Below are 15,068 nucleotides of genomic sequence, written 5' to 3'. Positions count from 1 at the left end.
GGGCGCAGGCTCTGTCACCGTGTCCTCAGATGGGGGAAGGCTGAGGGCGTTCTCTGGGACCTCATCTGTAAGGGCACTGATCTCAAAGGCCTCGCCTCCTACCACCATCACCTGAGAGTTTCGTGTGCTCAGTCATGTGCGACTCTTTGGGACCCCACGGACTGCAGCCCGCCAGGCTCCTCTGTCCATGGCATTTTCCCAGGCAACAATACTGGAGTGGGTTGCCATTTCCTACTCCAACTTTTGGAGTCAGGGTTTGAATGTATGAATTGAGAGGGTACACAAACATTTAGACCTGACGACTAAAGGCAGGACTGGACTAGACTGGATATTAAACAAGTGGACCAAAGGGAAAAACTATAAAGGATATCTGGGGTCAGTGGGATCAGTAGACTATGGACTTAACCTTAGAAGATATTGTTGCACGAATATTACATTTCTAGTATGTGATAAGAGTGTTGTCATTATACAGGTCCTACCTTGCAAAGAACAAGTCATGGCTTTTGAGAGATACAGGCAGAAACATTTTGAGTGAAGTACCATACCTCCAACTCACTTTCAAATTGCCCTCTATAAATGTCTATATAAAGAGAGAGGCAAGGGTGGGGTGAGAGGGAGGCTCAAGAGGGAGGGGATATATATATATATATAATTATGACTGATTCACACTGTTGTACAGCAAAAACCAACATAACATTATAAAGCAATTATCCTCCAATTAAATAAAGAGAGAGGCATTGAGGGAGAAGAGACGGAAACATCTCACAGGAGGAAGCTGGCACCAGCACAGGGATCAGAACAGGCATCCCTGAGGTGGGCTGAGGCCGCACAGGTAAATGGGGGTGACTGACTATGCCAAAGCCTTTGACTGTGTGAGTCACAACAAACCATGGGAAATTCTGAAAGAGATGGGAATACCAGACCACCTGACCTGCCTCCTGAGAAATCTGTATGCAGGTCAAGAAGCAACAGTTAGAACTGGACATGGAACAACAGACTGGTTCCAAATCAGGAAAGGAGTATGTCAAGGCTGTATATTGTCACCCTGCTTACTTAATTTATATGCAGAGTACAGCATGAGAACTGCTGGACTAGATGAAACACAAGCTGGAATTAAGATTGCTGGGAGAAATATCAATAACCTCAGATATGCAGATGACACCACCCTTATGGCAGAAAGTGAAGAACTAAAGAGTCTCTTGATCAAAGTGAAAGATGAGAGTGGAAAAGTTGCCTTAAAACTCAACATTCAGAAAACTAAGATCATGGTACCTGGTCCCATCACTTCATGGCAAATAGATGGGGAAACAGTGGAAACAGTGAGAGACTCTTTTTTTGGACTCCTAAATCACTGCAGATGGGGACTGTAGCCATGAAATTAAAAGACACCTGCTCCTTGGAAGGAAAGTTATGACCAACCTAGACAGAATATTAAAAAGCGGAGACGTTACTTTCCCAACAAAGGTCCGTCTAGTCAAAGCTATGGGTTTTCTAGTAGTCATGTATGGATGTGAGAATTGGACTCTAAAGAATGCTTTTGAACTGTGGTGTTGGAGAAGACTCTTGAGAGTCCCTTGGACAGCAAGGAGATCCAACCAGTCCACCCTAAAGGAAATCAATCCTGAATATTCATTGGAACGACTGATGCTGAAGCTGAAACTCCAATACTTTGGCCACCTAACGTGAAGAACTGACTCATTGGAAAAGACCCTGATGCTTGGAAAGATTGAAGGTTGGAGGAGAAGGGGATGACAGAAGATGAGATGGTTGGATGGCATCACCAACTCAATGGACATGAGTTTGAGTAAACTCCATGAGTTAGTAATGGACAGGGAGGCCTGGCATGTTGCAGTCCCTGGGGTCGCAAAGAGTCGGACACAACTGAGCGACTGGACTGAACTGAACTGAACTTAAGGCTGCATGTGGAAAGCACTTCAGGCAGGAGGAACAGCAGTAGCGAAGGCCTGATGGCCGGATGGTGGGGAGTGAGGGGGCTGGGTGCGAGTGGGCAGCAGAAGCTGGACCAGGAAAGGTCTTAGAGGGACTTCCCTGGTGGTCCAGTGACTAAGATTCCACGCTCCCAATGCAGGAGGCCTGGGTTCCATCCCTGGTCAAGGAACTAGATCCGACATACCACAACTAAGATGGAAGATCCCACATGCTGCAACTAAGACCCAGCACAGTTAAATAAATAAATAAATCTTTTTTAAAAAAAAGAAATAAGCAAAGGTCTTAAAGGATCTTGGGCCTCCTCCTGAGGGCACTCTGGAGACAAAGGAGGATTCTAAGCAGGGGAGAGGAGCAGATGTGTAATTTACCAGCACCTCTCTGGCTGCCTTAGTGAAACGGGGAGGGAAATCTGGAGGGGACTGAGAACTGGTCACCAGGGAGGAAGCTGGAGGTCAGGGAGCAGCTGGGCCTGGATTCAGCCCTAGTGGGATGGTGAGGACACAATTCAGGGTCCACAGACACTTGGGCAAAGATCCAGAAATACAAGAAGGCCCCGTATTGGAGAGGCATGAGGCACCAGGCCTCTCAGACATCACTGGGAGAGACAGTCATGGGTGCAATCCCCGAGGAGGGCAACTTGGCAACGGCTGTCAAATTGCCTTTGATGGGCCATCCTGCTTCCAGAAGTTTGGGGATTTTACTTTACTTTTTTTTTTTGCCATGCCACACAGTTTGCAGAATCCTAGTTCCCCAACGAGGGATTGAGCCTTGGGCCCTCAGGTAGGAAAGCACAAAGCCCTAACCCCTGGACCACCAGAGAAGTCCCTGTTACCACGTTTTGTAGAGAAGGCACAGAGGGACTGAGCAACCTGCCCGAGGCAGCACAGCTGGCAGATGGTGCAAGCAGGATTCGAACTCAAGCACTCTGATTCTTACCGTGAACCAAGAGGCTACACTGCCTTTACAGCGATGATTTTGATCAATGCTGTCATATTGCCAGGAAGAAGGTCTTTCTTTGAAAACTCTTTAAATTGAATGCCAAGTAACAGTGGTATCTGGAGAAGGAAATGGCAACCCACTCCAGTATTCTTGCCTGGAGAATTCCATGGACAGAGGAGCCTGGCGGGCTACAGTCCATGGCATTGCAGAGTTGGACATGACTGAGCATGACTAACACACACACACACACACACAACAGTGGTATCATCCACCCCAGCAGTAGCAACAACAACAATAACCACCATAGGGACTTCTTCCTTGGCGCAGTGGATAAGAATCTGCCTGCCAGTGCAGGGGACAGGAGTTCAATCTCTGGTCCGGAAAGATCCCACATGCTGTGGAGCAACTGAGTCTGAGGGCCTAGAACCCCTGCTCCACAACAAGAGAGGCCACCGCAATGAGAAGCCCGCACCCCAGCTAGAGAGTAGCCCCCACGCTCGGCAACTAGGGAAAGCCCACAGCAAGGAAGACACAGGGCAGCCAAAAATAAATAAATAGATGAAATTTAAAAAACAATCATCATCATCATAAAAATGCACAAATAAAGAAATTCGCGCATGTGACTCCTGGGGGCAAGAGAATCGCAGTCCCCACCCCCCACCCCCCGCCTCCCCCCACTCCCGGTGCCCATCCCCCTCTGCCTACCTCGATGGCGGGGAGCGTCTTGCTGGCTTCCGTGCTGCTTTCTCCGAGGATGCTGCCGGCCGAGCGGCCCTCGCACTCATAGCGGAAGCGCATGCCGCGCTGCTTGGGCTGCTCGGTGATGACCAGGTGTGGCCGCGGCCCGGCGCCCGCGGCCGGGGGCACCAGCCGGCCCAGGGTGCAGCCCCAGGGCGGCGGCGTGGCAGGGGGCGGAGGCGCCGCGGGGCCCAGGGTGACGGTGCTCAGGGAGGCCGCCCCACGAGATACCAGGCGTGGCAGCCCCTCGGGGCCGGGCTGCGCCCCCTCCAAGCCGAAGCCATTCTCCTTGATGTACTCGTCGATGATCTCTGCGGGAGAAGCCAAAACTGGGGGTGACGCTGATTGTTAAAAGAAAAGGCTTGTTTAATCCCCTGACTTTTGCCACCCTCTCCATTTCCCGTCCATTCGTTTCTTCAAGACAGATTTCTTGTGGGTTTCACACACACAGAGTAGGGGCTTCAGCTCTGAATACACAAAAAAGCCCCTGCCTTCCTTCTTGCAAATAGACCCCCAGCATGCCCAGTTCTTAAGGCCCTGGGGGTCGGCCTGGTTTCTCCTTTTCCTGCACCCTCATGTCCACTCGCCTCCGAAACGGCTCCTGCACCCATGCCTCCATCACCTCTCATCTGGATCAAGGTAAGACCAAGTCACAGGCACCCCTGCCTCCATCTTGCCCCATTTAATAACAACAATAACAGCCACTCTGCCGAAGCTTCATCTCAGAAAGGAGCATCACCATCCAGCGATCAAGCTGGAAGGATGCCATGTTTGTCAGTGGCTCAGGATCCCATATCCACTAGGTCCAATCCGTGAACTTTTCCTGCGCGCGTGTGTGTGTATGCTAAGTCGTCAGTCACGTCTGACTCTTTGCGACCGTAGCCCACCAGGCTCCTCTGTCCATGGGATTTCCTAGGCAAGAATATTGGCGTGGGTTGCCATTTTCTCCTCCAGGGGATCTTCCTGACCCAGGGATCGAACCCGCATCTCTTGCATCTCCTGCATTGGCAGGATTCTTTACCACTTAGCACCACCTGGAACTCTCTCTCCTGCCTCTCCCTTGAATATACATGTATAATCCCACCACTTCTCCCACCCCCACTGCCTCCTCCCTGGGCCGCCCTCCATCCTTTTCCATCTGATCACGGCTCCTGGTCCCCACCTCCCCTCTTCCAGTGTATCCACCACACACAGCCAGAGGGATCTGATATCAGACCCTGTCCTCGTGTGCACAGAAACCTCTAGTGGCTCCCATCTCCCTACGAGTCAGTCAACAGCTTCCCCATATAAAACTCCCCCCAGACTCCATTCATCTCAGGAAAACAAGACAAAACCCACACCCCTGGCCTTAGCCACAGAATCCTGGCTGTCCTGGGCCTCTTGCCTCCCACGGCCCCCTCTCACCACATTCTGGTCTCTTTTGTGTTGCACCTACCAAGCCCGGCCCTCTTCGGGGTGTTGTACTGGTTCCTCCATCTGCCCGGTCCCCCTATTTGAACCATGCTGGCTCCTTCTCGTCCTTCCAATCTCAGTTCACCTCTTCAGAAAGGCCTGATCTAACATATTTTCCCCAGGCCCCTTCCTGTTTATTTCCTTCAGAAGCCTTAGCCTGATCTAACATCATTTTGTTCTTTATTCCTTTTCCTTTGGTCTCTGCCACTAGAGTATAAGCTCCAAGAGGGCAAAGGCTTCGGTTTGGGGCCGAATCCACAGCACGTGCTCCATATAATGCACTGAAGGAATGAACAAAAGTTGTAGTAATAGTAACTAATATTAAAGGCAGCTGGCATATGCTGAATTTTCACAAGTGCTGCTAAGTACCCTGGGAGCACATGACTGTTAAAATCCCCCAGCAGTCCCAGAAGTCACACTGTGACCTCTCTGCCAACAAGGAAAGCCAAGATCCCCCTCTGTGAGCACTTGGGACTCTTAAGCCTCCCCACCCAGACCACCCTGTGATACTTACCCAGTTCATCTGTGGAAGGAAGAGAAAGAGAAAGGTAAGAAAGGTGAGGTCCAGAAAGTGGTCAAGACTTTCATGTTTTAAGACAGACCCCCCCAACCCCCTCCCCTCCTGGAACCCTTCCCTCTTCCTCCATCCTGAGAAATCCTGGGATATTAAGCCCCAACCCCCATCTCTCACTCCTGGCCTCCTAGGGTTAGGCTACCCTCAAATGCCTCCCCTCAAAACATTTAGACCAGGGATTATGAAACATTGTTGAAAATCTGATGAAAAGCCAAGGGTTTTATCACCAGGGGAAAAAAAAAAGGGACACCTAAGATTCTAAACAAGGGAAATCCCTAGAGGTTTGGTCATTAGAACTCTGTGCTTTCACTATCAAGGGTCCAGGTTCGATCCCTGGTTGGGGAATTAAGATCTCACAAGTTCTACAGCTCAGCAAAAAAAAAAAAAAAAAAAAGATTCTGAACAAAATGTGAGGGTGTACCCCTCCCTAAAGCCCACCCGAGACCCCAAGATATCACTTGCTGGTGTCTGAAGCTCCAGGGAGGCTGATCCTCCACCCTCAAGCAACCACCTGCTCTGCATCCCATGCTGGTCCCCCAGTGGTGCCCACCCGGGATCCAGGATTCACCCCTGCTTCCTAAGGAGGGAATAACAGCAATGCTGAGGAAGCCCCTTATCACCTCCTCAGGAAAGCTCAGCCCTGGAAGGGACCATGGCGGATCGAAACCAACCTCCCACCATTCCACAGACGTAGAACAACAGGAGTCCTGAGGGAGCAAGCAAGCCTGGAGGGTCACACAGCCAGGGAGGGTGGGCGGGGTCCAGGTGCCCCATCCACGGTGGCCTGCGCTGGCGACTGGCGGCTGGATTATTGCCGAGCTGCTCAGCTGCCAGATCTGTCCTCCTCCTCCACTCTCTGGGAGTGGCTCCTGGCAGCCAGACCTTTGCTCCTTGGAAAGCAAGCAGTCTTCCTACACTTCTTATCTCATGTGATCTGTGAAGTCAGCAAGGTGAGGAAGACACCCCTACTTGGTAGATCGGGACACTGAGTCTGGGAGAGAGGAGGGGACATACTGTCACTCAGTGGCAGGGCCAATGTCAAGTCACTTCAACTTGGAAACACCTTCTCAGGCGTCCGTGCTGGATAACCTGGGGCTCCAAAGATGACTTAGCCTGTGTCTGAGCCCTCAAGGAGATCCCAGGCTGCGAGGGGAAACTGAGGCCCGGGCAAATTTGACTGAAGCTCTGGAGTGCTTCTGTTCAAATCCTGGCTCTATTCCTTGCTATGTGCTAATGTGGCCTTGAGCCCATTACTTAACTTTTTGTTGTTGTTGTTTAGAATTTGGGATGTTTTAGTTGAGGCATGTGAACTCTTAGTTGTGGCATGTAGGATCTAGTTCCCTGACCAGGGGTGGAACCCCGACCCCCTGCATTGGGAGTGCAGAGTCTTAGCCACTGACCACCAGCGAAGTGAAAGTCACTCAGTCGTGTCCAACTCTTTGTGACCCCATGGACTGTCCATGGAATTCTCTAGGCCAGAATACTGGAGTGGGTAGCCTTTTCCTTCTCCAGGGGAAGTCCCTTAACCTCTTCTTGTGCCTTGGTTTCTTCATCTATAAAATGGGACATAATAATAATGCCCCTCTTGTGGGGCTGTTGTGAAAATTAAATGAGCTGATACGCAGGAAGCACTGAGAACTGCCATGATAGTAGGTGATACAGAAATGCTGGCTAGTGTTGGGTAAGGCGTCAGAGACATTATTTTATGAATTTGGGGAAATTGCTTCTGCTCTCTAGGCCTCAGTTTGTCTGTCTATAAAATGGGGAGGTTGGAAGACATCATATCAGAATATCAGGTGTGGAGTCACACAAATGTCAGTTTGAATCCCAGCTGTCACTTGCTGGCTGTGTTGCCTTGGGCAAGTCGCCTAACTTCTCTTGAGCCTCCTTCTCTATAAAACGAGCTCTGATGTATCTCAGGCATTAGCATGAGGATTTAGAAGCACACTGGGAAATTGCTTAGTATAGAGTCTGAACACTTCAGGCCCTTCATAAAGCTTAGTTATTAGTTGTTTTTTTTTAATTTTTATTATCTAAAATCCTCTTTCAGTCAGGAAATGTTAGGGATTTCTCCTTATTCAGCGTCTGCTCAAATACCAACCTACCCCCACCAACCTCCTACACAAACTTGCCACCATTCAGGTGGCACTGAAGCACACTTGAGCAGCTGTCTTTCTCACCACTTGCCTCAGGGGCCTTTGCACAGGCTAGTCTCTGCCAGAATGCCCTTCCTTCAGTTCTTTGTATGCCTCCTCCACTTTCAGGTCCCCATTCAAACGTCTCCTCCTAGATAGGTCTTCCCTGACTCCTTTATCCAAAGTAACCCCCAGAACCCCCACTCCAGTCACCCATAGTTAGGTGCCTTGGTTTTATCATTTTCATGACACTCGTTAGGATTTGGCATGACCTTATATTACAGTGATTCGTATCAGCTGTAGACTGTGAGCACCAGAGAGGAGGAAACACGTCTGCCCCTCCCCACTATACCCAGGGCTCAGTATGTGTCTGGTCCATCAAAATGAGGGAAAATTTCCCTCCATCTCAGTTCTCCCATCCCCACCTTGCTATTTAGGTGTCACTGATCCCAAGATTTGTTTATAGCCTTTATCACATTTTACAATCCTACAGTTAATTCATTGTGTACCTAGCTGCCTCCACGGAGCACTATGAGGGCACAGCCAGGGTTGTCTCAGTTACTGCTGAGTCCTCAGCACTGCCTAGCACAGGGCCAGGTAAGGAATAGGCACTCAATATTTATTGAATGGATTATGGCAAAAATTACTCTTAATTGAAACCAAAGATCTAGGTCTTGGGTCAGAAAAATCTCAGCCTTGTTCCTTCCCAGAAGCAGTGCTTGGGAGGACCTGTTTCCAGTGCAGCTCCCACCTTTCAGAGTCTCCCACTCAGAGATCTGTTAGAGAATCCACAGGCCCTCCTCCACAGCCATGCCAGCACTTCTGGGGTCCATCCCAAGATTCTACCTCCAGAGAGAGGTTCAGACCCAGCCCTCAGGGGCCACGGATTCAATTCCTGACCTGCAAATTCCAGCACACTTATGAGAAAGGATGTCATCCTTTGGCCATGGTTCTGTATTTCCTTGGTCAGCGCTGTATATTGATTGGGTGCTTTTTTTTTTTTTTTTGCTGAATGACACGTGGGATCTTAGTTGCTCAACCAAGGATCGAACCCATGCCCCCTGCAGTGGAAGTGTGGAGTCTCAACCACTGTACCACCAGGGAAGTCCCATGAATTTTGGATGGCACCAAATGGAGGGGCAGTATAGACTAGTGGTTCTGAGTATCTCTTGAGAACTTGCTAGAAATGCACATTTCCAGAGCTCATCCTGGACCCACTGAATCAGAAATTCTGGAGGTGGAGCCCAAAGATTTGTTTTTAACAGCTCTCTGCTGCTGCTGCTGCCAAGTCGCTTCAACTCTCTGGGTGATCCTTAAATGTGTGCCAGATATTGCTTTAATATTGTCATTGTTTTAATACTGGTACTGTTTAGCTGTTATCAGCTCATTGACTCATCTTGGTCCCTCTAAAAGGGAGGCATTCATATTATGCCCATTTTACAGATGAGAAAAACTGAGGCCCAGAGAGGGGAAATGACTTGCAGACAGACATTCACACAGTGAAGGGGTGGTGGCACCAGTATATAATTATTACCTTCTGCACTATGATAGTTAATCTCTAAAGAGGACTCTTCGAAAGCGAGTAAGTGGTTAGTTATACTTGCCCAGCTCCTTATCACCTGGGAGGTAGGGGCATCTGGGGACCCCCATCTCAACGGGCAGGGAGGGACACAGGCTGAGGAAAGCTGAGGTGGACCTCTGCAAAACCCCCCAGACAGAGGCGTGCACAATGCCACCTCCATAGGATTCCCTCTGCCCCGTCCTGAGAGTGCAGACGGGCAGCAACTGTGGAGGGCTGCTCACCCGTGGTCCTGGAAACGGCGAGAGAGAGCGAGGAGAGATCAGCGGACCCTGCAGGGAAGGAAGCATGTTCAGGAGGTGATGAAGATGCGGCGGGAAAACCAGGGAATCTTCCAAGCTCCACCCCGTTCCTCTTCTGGCACCGCCTCTTTGGGTCAGGCCCCTCACTCTTGGCTTGCCTGGTCTGGCCTTACTTACTTCCTTAACTCGTGGACAGGTTCTCTACTTTCTCTCAGTCACCCTACCCTTCGTCACACTCAGACCCTGCTCCTTCTCTCCGTTAAAAAGGCTGAGAAGGGCCTGAAGGAGCCCTTATGAACCTCAGTAAGAAAAGCCCCAACCCCCTCCCTTATTTCAGGGTCAGACCCTACCCTTCACTTTTCCAGTTGTCAAGCCAGTCTTCTCCCTCTCAGACCCTGCCACTTCTCTCCTGAGGCAAGCCCCACCTCCTCTTTCTTCTCTGAGTCAGACCCCGCCCTCCTTTTTTCAGAACAGGCCCTCCCCCTTCGCTCTCTGCCAGAGTCAGGCCCCGCCCCTTCTCCCTATCCGAGTCTGTCCCCGCCCCCTATCACCGTAAGCCCCGCCTCTTACTCTGAGTAGGCGAGAGCTTGCTTCCTTCTTTGCGTTAGGCCCCGCCCCCCTCATCGCACTAATCTAAGACCCCGCCCCCTACTGGGAGCCAGGCCCCTCCTTTTTCTCCCTCTCTGCGTCTGGCCACGCCCAATCCCTCAGGAACGGCTTCCGCTCCTCCTTCTCGGAGTCAGGCCCCGCCCCTCCCCTCTGTCGTCGGGTCCCGCCCCCTTCTTTGCCTCAGGGTCAGGCCCCGCCCCCTTCTCACTCTATAGTGGGACGCCTCTCTCTTACCTTGGACCGGACCCGGTCACCATCCTCTGCCTCCTTCCTTCCCTTTGATATAGTGTCCCCAAACCCTCACACTCTCCCCGCAGAACCCCTGGACTCCTGTAGGAACTCCCAGACTACTCCGGGACCCCCAGAACTCCCGCGTCTCCAGTCCCACCCCAGACTCCTCTCCTGATCCCTGGCCCCGCTTACCCAAGGGCCCGAGCTCCGGCGCAGCGGACGATCTGGCGACGCGGCGACTCGGCATGGCCCAACCAGTGGGGACTGACGGCCCGGAGGCCAGCCCAGACCAAAACACACACACGCGGGCGGGCAGAGCGGCCAGGTGGCACGGTCTGGCGGACGATCGCGGGTCGGGAGAGCGGCGCAGGGGCTGGGGCCTCAGGCCGGGCTGGACGCGCGGCGCCCGGGGCTGCGGGGGGCGCCGGGCCGGGCCGGGCGGGCGGCGGGCGGGGGCGGGGCGGCGGAATTCCCCGGCGCCGCCGGCCTGCGCGTTCATTGGCCCTCACCCCGTCGTTACGTCACGCCAGGGGAACGGGAAAACCCCCACGCGTCACGTGGCTTCGGGGGTGGGGCCGGCCGGGAAGAGGAGGCTGGGCTCACCCGAGGGGCCCGACCAGCGACGATGCCCATTACCCAGGCCAAGACCACTGAGTCCGCTTGGAGCCACTACCTAATCTACCCATGTAGCAAATTAGGAAACTGTGACCAGCCTCCCCAAGTCTGCCAACCGGCCTTGACCTGTTTCTCTGGCTGGAAGGAAGCTTCGGGATCAGGAGGTTACCAGGGCTCCATAGCTGCCCTGATGATAAACTTTTCGAAACTTCCATGGTCTCTCTACACCTCAGTTCCTTCAACTGAGTCAGTCGTTGAAGATACTGAAACATTTAAAGCTACGGTGTCAACTCTAGGATTTGTCTGTTTTGTTCCTTGCTGTATCCCCAGCACCTAGAACAGCACCTGAAAAACAGTAGGTGCCCAATAATGTTTACTGAATGAATGGATGGATGTTTCATTCCTCCCCATAGCTCCCTTAGGTTTTCTAACAGCCCACAACACTTTCAGCTCAAAGGCTCAATAACTGTCTGGGAAAGATAACAGCATAGACCCCAGGGTACATGAGTTGAGTGCCTGATCCCTGGGCTTACCTGGGGGCCTCACCAATGCCTCACACCTTGCACCAGCATCAGAGAAAGGTGAGATAATTGGAACTAATAGAGAGAAGAGGAGATTGAGGCTCAAAGAGGGGCAGCCAGTTGGTTAGATCATGTCAAGCCTATTCATTAGGTCACAGCTTGGACACCAAGCACCCTCAGGTCACAGAGCCCAGGTTTGACATACTGTGTCTGCTTGTGAAAATTTTGAGTGTTCCACCTCTTCTCTTCATGGCCCACATGGACTCACTGATTCAGTTGACATACACTTACTGAGCACCTGCTGTGTGCCAGAGCCTGCACTGGGTACCAGGGCACCCAAGCCAGCCCTGGAACTGCTCATGGGAGGCAGGAGAGTCCACTGTAGTTCTCAAGGTGTGGCCTTAAGCCTTCTGGTGATATGAAGTCGGCTTAAGTTGGAGTACTGCTCTAAAGCCAAATAGGGAGCAGACATTTTCTGCAATGGCTGGATAGCAAATTTGTTCTGCTTTAGGCTTTGAGGATCAGACGTCTCAAAACTCCACTCTGCCATAGCACTGCTGCTGCTAAGTTGCTGCTAAGTTGCTTCAGTCGTGTCCGACTCTGTGTGACCCCAGAGATGGCAGCCCACCAGGTTCCCCCGTCCCTGGGGTTCTCCAGGCAAGAACACTGGAGTGGGTTGCCATTTCCTTCTCTGCCATAGCACAAAAGCGCCAAAGACCATACAGAAACAATGAGCATGACTGTGCTCCAATAAAATATTATAAGCCACTGCAAATTGAATTTTAACTTTCATGTCAAACAACATATTGAGATTTTTCTCCAACTACTTAAAACACGTCAAAGTTACAGAAAAATTCAAAATGCTGTTTTGGGCCTGCAGGCTCTAGTCTGCATATGACAAGGGCATTGCTAGAAGGCTATGATTTGAAGGTTCAGAATCAGGCTGCCCAAGTTACAATCCTAGGTCTCGCACTTACTAGATCTTAGGAAACTGACTTCATCTCTCTGAGCCTCAGTTTCCCCTTCTGTAAAATGGGTCTAATATGATGGTTGTGAGGATTAAATACTAATAATAGTTGACACTTGTATAGAGCTCTTCCATGTGCTAGGCACTGTTCTAGCACTTTATGTCACATTACTTTGTCAGACTTTGGACAAATTAATTTCTCTGGTTTTTCAGTTTTCTCATCTGCTCTTGTGAACTATGACTAACAAGAGTTATTGCACACAGGGTAATAATACCAGGCACTCTTCCAAAAGCTGGGGACACAGCAACCAACACAATAGTAAAAAGCCCCTGCCATCATGGCAGTGAAATCCAAGCCGGGGGAAGAGACAGCTGGAAAAGAGATAAGCATGGTGACGATAGTATTACAGAAGATTAAAGCAGGATACAAGGATTGAGTATGAGGGTAGCATTTGGGTTTGGAAGTTCAGGGAGGGTCTGAGGTGACATCTGAGCAGATACCTGAAATGGTGAAGGATCCATGTGCATGTCTAGGTTAAGAGTGTTCAAGGCACAAGGAATGGCAAGTGCAAAGGCTCGGAGGTGGGAACACGCACGGCATGTTCAGAGAACAGCAAGGTCGTGAGGGACTGCTGGGGAAGCAGTGGAGATGAGGCAAGAGCCGTGGTCCGCAAGGTGACGGGGCCATTGGGTACCGAAATTTAATGAAGAGAACCACGTACAGCTAGACTAGAACTTGCCTCGTGGTAAAAAATGTTGAATAGTGGCTCCTATGCGTAGGGCCAGTTAGTCCACCTGCTTCCCTTCTGCCCCATGAAATGTCAGGGTTCACAAAGCTTTTGTTGGGTGAATGACTGAAAGGACGCATCAGAAACCCTCAGCTTGGGGCTCTGAGCCCCACGAGGGCAGGCCTGGGCTTGTTCTGACCCCTACTGTGTGCACAGAACTCCCCCGCTGCTCAGAGCAGTGTCCAGGGGAAGGGCTCAGGGAACATTTCTTGACCTACTGTATGTTAGTCTCTCCACTGGTGTCTTTAAAACAGGTCCCATCTAGGTCTATACTTCTGGATGTGTGCCTCTGAGAGTCCGAATTGTGCAAACATGCACTCAGCAAACATTCAGTGACTCCTCTGTGCCATGGACACAGCAATGGCCAAGGCAGCTCTGAGACTCACAGGGCTCAGTCCAGGTAGTGATGACCTTTAGCGGGCAGAGCTGGGATGTGCGACCAGGAAGCTGGTGGCGCGGGCGGTGGGGGGGGGGGTGTCTGTCCCAGAGGAGGTGGTCAGAAAGGGCTTCCTGGAGGAGCTGTGGAGCTACAACCTGGAGAATGCATAGGGTAAGATGAAGGGTTGTGTGCCTAGAGGCATGTCTCAGGTAAGGGAACAGTGCCAGAGGATAAGAGGTCACAGCTAGTTACAGCAAGGAAGATGAGGCTGTAAAGGTTAGGAAGCCCCCTCCCCACAAGTGTTCAGCACTGTTAGCAGCCTGGGCTCTTCTCCCAAGGGTATTGGGGAGTCATGGTAGGTTCTGAACAAGTGAGCAGGGTCAGGTTTGTGCTTCACAAAGCTCTGGCTGCTCAGGACTTTCCTGGTGGTCCAGTGGTTGACTCCATGCTCCCACTGCAGGGAGCATGGGTTTGATCCCACATGCCACGCAGGGTAACAAAAAAAGAAACAAGAAAAGTTCTGGCTGCTGGATGAGGAGTGAATGGGTGAGGGGAAGGGCAGGAGACCAGGGAGGAGGCTGAGTGGGGACCCCAGGGTAATGAGGAGCCTGGCCCAGGTGGTCTCAGTGGAAGCAGTGAGAACCCCAAGCAATTGTGGGGTACACTGACGGGTCTTGCCAAAGGCTGTGGGATGAGGATTTGGGGCTTTCTCCTAGGGAAGTGGGTGCAGGGGCTGACGCACAGCAGGAGAGGGAGTGGAGCAGCTGCCTGAGGGGTGGAACCTGCAGCGTGTGCACACGCACCTGTGTACACAGGTGGAGCTCTGTACACACCTCCTGGGACCTCCTGGATGCCCTGCCTCGCTCTGCAGGGCACCGTGGCAGAGCTTCTAAGCCTCAGGGCTCCTCTCCTAGAAGTACTGATGAGAACACCCATGCAAATAAACAAATAAGAGGAAACCTGGGAATGTGGGATGCCAACTCCTGGGAGTGCAGGGACACCCAGGGGCCTCAGTTCCCTCACCGACAAAGTGGGTGAGCCAGTACCCAGTCTGTCAGGAAGGCAGGCACACCACACACCAAGACTCTGCCTGGGTCCTTGGCACAGGCAGCCCTGAGGGTGCTGATGGCACCCCAACAGTTATGGCTGCCACAGCCTGGCACCGTTCTGAGCCAGGATTCACCCTCGGGGTCCCCCTGGAGATGAGCTCTTAAGCCCAAAAGCAAGGTCAGGCAGCCAGGGTCCCAGGACGATGGACCGAGGTAGGCAGACTCGACTCTCAGGGCGGTAGGTCCGCCCTCCTGCCCTGCCAGGCTGCCTGAGGCCAGGAGATAATCAGAGGCACAGGT

At 51.8% G+C, this 15,068-nt stretch overlaps 1 protein-coding gene across 1 annotated transcript in view; it reads right to left on the bottom strand.

Annotated features, from left to right (window-relative positions):
- The window catches only part of RELB (RELB proto-oncogene, NF-kB subunit), a 28,504-nt gene extending 17,541 nt beyond the window's left edge, over positions 1-10,963 (bottom strand). Inside the window, exons 1-4 of the mRNA XM_061388630.1 lie at positions 10,642-10,963; positions 9,592-9,639; positions 5,594-5,602; positions 3,595-3,938 (exon numbers count right to left, since the gene is read on the bottom strand). Coding sequence (XP_061244614.1) covers positions 3,595-3,938; positions 5,594-5,602; positions 9,592-9,639; positions 10,642-10,948 — 708 coding nt within the window. The 5' untranslated portion in view covers positions 10,949-10,963. The remainder of the gene's footprint in view (positions 1-3,594; positions 3,939-5,593; positions 5,603-9,591; positions 9,640-10,641) is intronic.
- Positions 10,964-15,068: the final 4,105 nt, after the last annotated feature.

This window comes from Bos javanicus, chromosome 18 (genome assembly GCF_032452875.1).
Source record: "Bos javanicus breed banteng chromosome 18, ARS-OSU_banteng_1.0, whole genome shotgun sequence".
Classification (NCBI taxonomy): domain Eukaryota; kingdom Metazoa; phylum Chordata; class Mammalia; order Artiodactyla; family Bovidae; genus Bos; species Bos javanicus.
Note: the sequence above shows the minus strand (reverse complement) of the source record. Positions and strands in the feature narration are given on the sequence as shown.